The sequence below is a fragment of the Plutella xylostella genome, chromosome 17, assembly GCF_932276165.1.
Source record: "Plutella xylostella chromosome 17, ilPluXylo3.1, whole genome shotgun sequence".
Taxonomy (NCBI): Eukaryota; Metazoa; Arthropoda; class Insecta; order Lepidoptera; family Plutellidae; genus Plutella; species Plutella xylostella.
This window is the reverse complement of record NC_063997.1, coordinates 82,034-91,322: the sequence shown is the minus strand read 5'-3', so window position 1 is coordinate 91,322 and position 9,289 is coordinate 82,034. Positions and strand designations below refer to the sequence as shown.

General features: G+C 43.2%; 2 protein-coding genes across 2 annotated transcripts; one reads left to right on the top strand and one right to left on the bottom strand.

Moving 5' to 3' along the window:
- Positions 1 to 373: 373 nt before the first annotated feature.
- On the top strand, positions 374 to 1,952 carry LOC105389584. The gene is made up of 3 exons (XM_011560725.3): positions 374 to 536; positions 1,027 to 1,110; positions 1,607 to 1,952. The coding sequence occupies exons 1-3, from the start codon at positions 491 to 493 to the stop codon at positions 1,762 to 1,764; spliced, it is 288 nt and encodes a 95-aa protein (XP_011559027.3). The 5' UTR covers positions 374 to 490; the 3' UTR covers positions 1,765 to 1,952.
- Positions 1,947 to 8,105, bottom strand: LOC105389582 (splicing factor U2AF 50 kDa subunit). Its single transcript, XM_011560723.3, has 8 exons — positions 7,948 to 8,105; positions 7,219 to 7,857; positions 6,966 to 7,048; positions 5,870 to 5,992; positions 5,560 to 5,647; positions 5,045 to 5,198; positions 4,313 to 4,397; positions 1,947 to 2,549 (listed from the first exon to the last, which is right to left on the bottom strand). The coding sequence occupies exons 1-8, from the start codon at positions 7,961 to 7,963 to the stop codon at positions 2,418 to 2,420; spliced, it is 1,320 nt and encodes a 439-aa protein (XP_011559025.1). The 5' UTR covers positions 7,964 to 8,105; the 3' UTR covers positions 1,947 to 2,417.
- Between the last annotated feature and the right edge of the window lie 1,184 nt (positions 8,106 to 9,289).

The window sequence follows — 9,289 nt, the reverse complement described above, 5'->3', positions numbered from 1 at the left end:
TAAAACCTAGATACTTCCTGTTGCTAGTACTCTGTTTATATTGAAAATTTATAATTAATGTACTTAACTATCATTTGGAGAACTGTACTGTAGGTATGTGACACCTATATAACGTTAGCATAGATAGACTAAAAGTGTCCATGCAACGTGTTAAAGATGGTTGTGTAGCCAACAATAATATAACGATAAACAAGTCTAATAAGTTGACGTAGCTCGGTACCTGCTTCCATGTTATGTTCCCATGTCATTCAAGAATGGTGACGAATGGGGCACTAAACGTATACTTACAAACAAATTGCCAAGTATCCTCGCTACCACATAGAAGATAAGCGCTCTGAGCATCGCTGGTTACTCATGCCCCTATCTTATCACTATCGCTGATAACAGTTTAGTGAAACACACCTATAGTGGCGTTTTACTTTGTCATCAAAGTCGTGCTTTGAGTTTATTTTTCGTTTATAAATAGTTTAGTTACAAGTGGAAAACAAAAATGGCTCCAAAACGATCGTTTCTTTTTTATTTCGCTGTAATTTTGGGTAAGTACAAAGCAAATCTAATAAACAAACAGGTCGTAGGAATGTGAGGAAGTGGAAAGTAGAACTGCTTATAAAGTAGGGCAGATTACTAGGTACATACTCCGTGTACTTCATACATAAAACAACGCATAGGTACCTACTCGGGTGACTTCAAACGGTGTGTTTTCAAAAGGAAATAATAGTTGGTAGGTAACCCAAACCGCGTTTCAGTAAACTCATGTCTAGTGGAATATTGTGCAGTTAAGTAGATCTTCAGATTTTACTTCTATGTTCTGTTTCCGTTAACTTTCACCTTCCCATAAAATATGTCATAGATTCTGCAAAGTGCCCAGTATGGGATCTCGCGCAACAGAAGTCCACTACCGCATAATTCTATGGCGCGAGGTCACTAAATCTTTTAAAATGATCTTTACCGGTATATACCCTATCATCATGCATCATGAGTCCAGCTCAGGGAGAATGTAAATAAAGTAGTGATGATGTGTTTCAGTGGTGCTGAGCTCGCTGGCCCACGAGGCGGAGGCGCGGCGCAAGATCCTGCGCGGGAGACGCGTCATGACGCGCACCTACTACCGTAAGCACCTACATACATACAGACCTGCCTCCACTGGCTACTTGCAATGTGACTCAACGCTCCACATCCGTTGAGTCATCTCATTCCACTACTAACGCTATCGCTAGTCAAACTCTTATTTCAAGTTTTTATACTATCTGGCTGGACTGTGCCTCTCGTCATGAACGGCTATCTTTTTGGCGGTGGTCGGTGGAAAGAGCGATGCCTACGAGCGTGGAGCGTTGTTTGCGCTGCGTAGATTGAGCAATTATATTTTACATAGGTACAAATCTGAATGACATGCCCGTGCCACACAATGCGGCAGCTATTGATGAAGCGTTCATGTGGCACTCATTGCAATTGTTTATGTAGTCTCCACTCTCATGTGCCAACGCTCTAAGCCTAGGCATATGCTGGGAAGCAGCCCGCGTGTAATGCAGAGATAATTGGAGAAGTAAGCGCTTATAAGTCTTCCGTTTTGTTTCTGTATACGTCCTAACTGTTTTGTTGTTGTTAGGCGGCAGCGCGGTGCCGGCGTGGGCGGTGTCGCTGCTGGCGGGGCTGGGCATGCTGCTGGCGGGCGCGGCGCTGTACGCGTTGTTACACAAGCTGGTGCTGGCGGCGGACGCCGGGGAGGTCAACACCTACCAGCCCGCGCTGCAGAACGACGTATAGCGGGGGGGGGGGGGGGACTCATCCCGCCTCAGTGGAGCCTGCTCTTTATTATGTACCACCATTTAATTTTAATTAGGATAATATTTTACGTTTAATAATTAATATTTAAGTACCTTCTTTTGATTGTATTGTTGTGATCGTTGTATGGTTAGTTAATCATTTTATTAAATAAAAACACAAAATATCGATACAATTACTTTTATTTCATGTTTTTAATTTATAGAATGAATAGGTATACGATAAAATGTCACTTAAAAGATTGTACTAAAAGCCGAGAGCGGCTTTACGAGTGTGGCCGGTGAGTCCTTGCACCGGCGGACAGAATCAAAGAGCTCGGTCAAGCTCAAGACCAATTCATGCCCAAGCGATATCGCAGTCGCAGGATAGTCAGTGACATCGTCGGTTCGTTACCAAGCACGAAAGAGAAATCGCTTTGACCTGAATTACTTTAGAGGACCTATTGGGAGCTTTTACACCATTCGAGCGGAGAAAAGTAAACGCAATTTCGTATGACGCGAGAGACGCTCCACCTAGCGGCACACACGCACTGCTTGAACCGTGACATAAAGCTCCCAATAGGCCCTCAGTACTTATGTCAGTGTTACTGGGGGCGGGGGTGGTGGGTGCCGAGGGGGTAGTGGGGGAGGGGGCGACTAGAACTCGCGGCGGTGGTACTTGTCGGGGTCGAAGTACGAGGTGACCACGACGCGGTTGCTGAACTTGCGGCCCGTGAGCGTCTGCTGCGCCTTCTGGCAGTCCGCGATGCTGTTGAACTCCACGAACACCTGCGGGGAACCAAGCGTTAAACCAAATAAAAAAAAATACATACAGACGAATTGAGAACGTCCTCCTTTTTTCGAAGTCGGTTAAAAACTGAACCAACACACATCGGCGATATGGAGGGCTGGTTTTATAGCGATAACACTAGGTATGCTCTTGGCCATCGGCCTAGTCCTTAGAGCACTCGGATATATTTTTTAACACATTCAATGTATTTAGGTAGTATATGCGTATCGTGCAAACGCACTTAATCACTCTAATCATCTAAGAAAAGAGCAGGGAACCACGGACATCCACTCTGCAAGAGCACGGTTCGCACTCATTATTTTGGCATTCAGTATCGGTACTCATACATGCTGCATTTGGGACTTCTCGGTTCAGGACTAGGACAGAGGCAGGCCTGTGTCACTCCGCGCGTGGGCGGCGCAGGCGCCAGCCTGGCGCCTGCCCCATCGAGAGGGCGAATCTAGTCGGCTGCCGCAAGCGGAAGACGATACACGCGCGCGCTATTTGTTCCTATTTCGTACTAGTTTATTTTATTTATTTATAAATGTCGTATTTAGGTATTTATTAAAATTTATGAATAGAAAAATGGACATAAAAAGAAAAAAAAACAGCAAAATACTGTGCCGTATTTAATTGCTTAAATACGGATCGTGATCCATATTTTTTTTTAGATTACCAAAAGATGCTGACAGGTAAAACTAATCTAAGTATTTTATTGATTTCTTCTACGTTCCTTATTTGAAATGAAATTAATCCGAACTACAAACCCTTTTTTTCGCCATGTTGAACAAAGTCTATTCCAATTTTGTTTTCGTTAAAGTATTAAATTTACAGACACAACTACCTTCAAAATGTATTAATGAATCGATTATAAAATGTGCGCTGAGTGGGATTAGTGCTTAACGAAACTAACACGTTCTGTATCATAACATAAATTATATGCATAATATAAATAATAAAGAAAAAAAAACATGTTTTCACAAAATTAAATGTTTTACGTACTTAGATTTATACATATTTTATGTAATTCAAAATATCTTAACTATGAAATTGTTATTGTTTTTACTGGTTATTTTCAATAGAAAAAAAGTTTGGAATAGCTTTGTATTCTAAATTCAAATTAATTTTGTTTTAAAACATGACATTCTTTTTACAAAGTCAGTCCGTTGCTTAGTAAACGTTGTAGTCTGTGGTGCTGAGGCAACCCTAAGGTGGCTTCTTTTTCAATGCGTATTACCACGTATAACTTATTATGCACCGTCGTCCAGTGAAATAAGGCGCATATTCCCTCAAAAATTAATTGGTAGGTAAGTAAATAAAAACGTGTGCGGTTGGAACGCGATCTAAATTAGATCTTATTGCTTATGGGATGGAGTCATATTTCTTTGCAAGCCATTGCGAAGATGGACTTCTGTACCTGGTACTAGTTATTATTCTGTGACAGAGGTAACCCACTCAAGGTGCATTAAGGTAATCCTAACTAATATTATAAATGCGAAAGTAACTGTGTCTGTCTGTTACTCTTTCACGCCAAAACTACTGAACGGATTTGAATGAAATTTGGTATACATATGGTCTAGAGTCTAGACCATATGTATACCAAAGGGTCTAGACTCTAGACCCTGAGAAAGAACATAGGCTACTTTTTATCCCGGAATTCCCACGGGAAAACTTTTTAAGGCGAACCGAAGCGCGCGGGAACAGCTAGTATTATTATAAAAGTGTAAATTGTTGTATGAATATGAGAGGGCGCGTGGCTCACCTTCCCGCAGCCCGGCACCTCCACGCCCTCGATGGGCCGCGGGATCTCGATGCTCCGCACGCAGCCGTACTTGTTGCACTCCTCCCTGGAACAGACATACCAACTTTATAGTAAACAAGGACTAGAAAATATATGAGCAATATTCGTTGTGGCGAGTGAGGACAGTTTATACTAATCACTCAAATTTTAATATCATGCAGCATGGGGCAGGAAAATTTCAATCGAGTAAGATTGAACATTGGCGTACAAATAAGGAGGCCTATACCCAACAGTGGGCGATAGAAGGCTGATGATGATGATGATGATGAAGATTGAGAATCGAGAAAGAGTTTACACTGAAGATTAATAAATATAGAGAATGTTGAAAAAAAAAGGGTACAATAAGCAGCAATGAAGTTCATGAGCACCTACCAGAATTTGTTCAGAAAAAGCCCATAATTTATTTCTTACTAAACACGTAAATAGTCCTCTATTCTATTCTCTGTGGGGGTAACAGTACCTGCACCTGGCTCTCTCGAGTGGAACCTTTGTGCATATCCCCAAGGTCTAAACTGCCTTCCTAAGCTTGGACCATTTCCCCACCACGCTGGTCCACTGCGGGTTGGTGGGTTCACATATCTAGATGTGCTAAATCTAGATATGCAGGTTTCCTCACGATGTTTTCCTTCACCGTAAATAGTAAAATAACACGTTTTGCAACAGTCTCCACATCAATACTCGAGGTGTACGCACTTGATGTCCTCGAGGATGTCCTCGTACTCCTCCTCGTCGCGCAGCTCGTCGGCGGTGACCATGTTGAGCAGGCACAGCACGTCCGTGGCCGGGCCCGCGCCCGCCAGCGTCAGCCCCGCCACCTGCAGCTGCACCGGCGCCGCGCCCGTCATCGCTGCAACACCGCGCCACACGCACGTCACTACCACTACCAACACTCTGCCAACACTGCATCTGGCACAGTCAAACAAGTCTAGGGGTCGGTACAAGAGACTTGAAAACCACATATTTTGTTTTGTTATAGGAACGTGACGGAAAGGGCTACTTCTCGTAACAAGGGACAATTGCAATAGCTGTTAGCCACTATCGCTGCACTATCCCTAATTAACAAGAGAATGGCTGAAAACAATCTCGTAATTACTATGAATGCCATATTATTTGTGAGTGTCATAAATGCTTAGAACTGCCAACGGGAAAAATGTAGTAAAAGTGTAGTTGACAGCCATGTGGGGGGCTAGGGGGGGGTGGGGACGCACCGAGCGTGGAGTTCTTGGCGCCGATGGAGGCGCGCTGCACGATGAGCTTCTTGTCCCCGAGCTGCATGCCGTTCAGCCCCGCGATGGCCTGCACATTTGCACAACACACACATTAGTTGGGTTTTAAAGCCTTATTATAGGATAGGGTGTGTTAATGGAGCATACTTTTTGTAACAGCAAAAAGACATCCAAAGTATGCACATAGCTTGTAGAAAAATAGCCATTTAATACTAGCTCTATTATATGTATATATATAATATATATATGTAGTTCAAATGGTATAAAAACATGTAAAATAAATAATGTATACCTGATCCGTCATGGTGATGTCTACATATTCAGCAAACGCATATCCCTTGCTGAGCCCCGTGGCCGAGTCCTTCACCAGATTGAAGGCGCGCAGTTGTCCAAACGACATCAGAAGTTCCTTCACCTGTTTCACACGACACACAGTAAGCTACTGCTCTTAAAAAACTTTACTATTAAGTTTGTTAAGTACACTTTTAATAATCAAACTGTCACTATAAGTTATGTAAAAATTTGGAATGTTCCCTTTACATCTATCTGCTTAGCAAAATGTTGCAAGTATAGTTACGCATGTTCTGAGGTGGTTCTAGCCGCAAGTTAGAATCAGATGAGAATGGAGACTTGCCTTGGAGTGCCGACGCCTCACTCAAGTACAAGACGCAAGGAGAACGAGAGACAACAGAGTCGCGCGGCGCGAATGTGCCATATCTATGCTAGGGGAGGGCAGAAAGCAAACGGTATCAGTGAGAGTCGGCGGCGGCGCGCTAGGGACCTGAAATACCTGAAACGGCTGAAACAAACACCGCCCGAGTGCCCCATTGCCCGACCCCACTGTTGCGTCTCGTCCTGAAGCGCGGCGCCCCAGTGCTCCGGCGCTACTACTGCCTACTATGCACTGTGTATGCAACCAACTACAGCAGTTTGCATACATATTTAAATATTCATCTGTAAATTTTTTGCTGATCTTCAACCTAAGGAATGAACTGAGATGATTTGTGGTACCTAGTGAGAGCTTTATAATTTTTATTTTGTTGACAATGTTGCCGTATTTGTTTAATAGTGAAGTCTGGGTAATAACCTGTAAAATATAATTTTGCAAGTTCAGTACCATTCTACAGTGTATTCATTCAAAATCAAGAGGAATTCATATACTTGAGGATTTAGCAAAAAAAAATATTAACATTACAAATATTCAATGTGTCTAATACAAATTCCTCCATAAAATAATAAATTGGGATGTTTAATATTTATGATGAACAATTTATGAAATTGATTCTTTCCAAAATATTGAGTAAGAATCAGTGAACCATTAATGTCAATACAAGGGATGTAGTGGAGAGACAGTAGAATGGTCCACAGGAGCGCTCGGGGGTACTGACCTGGTCCTCGTTCAGGTAGTTCGGTAAACCACCTATAAATATTTTATGTGGGGAGTCTGGCACCACTGTGCTTATCACACCAGCTGAAACAAATGCAATAAATTATTGTTTAAAAGCTCACAGGAGTGAAGGATCATTTATAAATTCAATCATAGTACCTCACTGCCCACAACAGTGCCTGGCCTGGTGTAAAAGCATTTGCTTTTCCACCCAGCTATTGAATCTCCAGCAAAAATTTATTGAAAGCACTCACCGGGTACATTAATGGCCGGGTTCTCTGTGCCCGGCATGGGCTGGTAGTCATGTGGCCGCCGGATCTTCAAGCTCTGTCCTTTAAAGTTGATTCCATCAAATGCCATGGCTTGTGTGGTTTCATCAATTGATCTAAATTCCAGGAATGCAAAGTTTTTGTCCAGATTGATCTGACAGGCAAGCACGGGGTTGCCGGCGGCTTGCGCCAGGCCGGAGAGGTGCATCTGTTGGTTGAAGAACTCCATGGTCTCCTCCTCGGTGACGCCGAAGGGGATGTTGCCCACGTAGAGGCGGCGCGCCTGGCGCGTGATGGTGGAGCCGACCACGGGCACGGCGGCCTGCGGCGTGTCGGCCACGATGTTGGCGGGGATCTGCCCCGCGGCCTGCATGGCCTTGTACTGCAGCGGCGTGATGTGCTCGAAGCCGGGCGGCGGCACGTCCCAGTACAGCGACGGCTTGCGGCGCCGCGAGCGCTTGGACGTGGGCGACTTGGACTTGCTCCTGCGCGCGGGCTTCTCCCGGCGCTCGCGGCCCTCCCGGCCCTCGCGGCCCTCGCGACCGCCCTCGCGCGGCGAGCGCGACCGGGAGCGGCGTCTCTCTGCGCCGGCTCCCCTGGAACGAGATCTACGACGGCGGTCGGCTGAAAATGGCATTTACATTTATACACAAAACTGAACCAAATTCGGAGGAAATAGAAGTCATAATCACATGATTAAAGTCAATAACTTACGTTTATCTTCACCCATGTTTTATAGTTATCAGTAAATCTAAAATAGAAATTAAAATTTCAATTTAATTTTCATGCACGACAAGCAGCAAACGACACAAAACACAAAATCAAAATGGCGTCTTGCTTGATTTTGTATTCTGTGTTCGCCCACAGATTAAAATTTGTCTGTGGACGAAGAAGTCACGCACTGTGGTATAGTGCCGACACACGAGTGGACGCGGCTTACGTATAGTGCCACAATCTTATCTGTTCCGGTGGCGACTTCGCTGTGATCGAATCCAGTGATGCCATCGATTAAATTTTGCCTGTTTTAGGTTTAAACGACAATGCATTTCTGCTATTACCTATTGTTATAATTAGGTACATTCATAAGTATAGATAAATCAAAATATAGGGTCGATAGTAAATGAAAGAGGATATAATATATCCAACGACATTTGTTGTATGGAAACTTTGTCCACGGCGAACAGAAATAAAATTAGTTCTGATTATGTTCTGATATAGGAGATTAAATCTAGATTACAATGGTATAGGTAATATATGTGGGTCGTGGGAATAACGAGATACGACTTAAAAAAAACTATTAATTATTATTTTTGAACACTTTATTTAACATTTTTAAAGTAAATAGAAACAAGAGCATACAATTAAAAGAAATTCAGACAGTGTGCAAAGGTTAATTCATCATCATCATCATCATCATCATCATCATCACAACCCATCACGTCCCCACTGGTGGGGCACGGGTCTCCTTCCAAAGGCTAATTGCCAAAAAGCAATTTCTTTCAGCCAACTCTTGATAGGTTGGGAAAACAATGACATGTCATAAATCATCATTATTTCGTCTAAAATCGCTGCAGGTGCGAGAAATTCTTCTTGGTATACTGCATAAGATTTAAAGTATCATGTCATGTCCTCACACCTGTAATCAAAGAAAAATAAAGATTATATACTTTTCATCACGAGTATCACGACTATTCACGACCCATCCCGTCCCCACTGCTGGGGCACGGGCCTCTCCGCTCTCGGGAAAATATTTGATAAAATTACATGGAGTATATGGGTAAAATTATTCGTCATATTTGGCAACACCAACCTGTAGCCGCTGCAACTCGTTCTTCCAATTTTTCAAACGGAATTAAAGGCACCTGAATATGTTATTCTTCCTGCATAAAAGACAATATATATAGTACGACTTTTCTTGCATCACATTACAGCGCTTTTGGCATTATTTCACCCAGAAAATCACAAAACAAATTAAATAACGTAGCGTCAGCCTCTTCGCAGAAATTGACAACTCAAATAACGCACAGAGTATGAAATGACGTTTGACAATGACGTC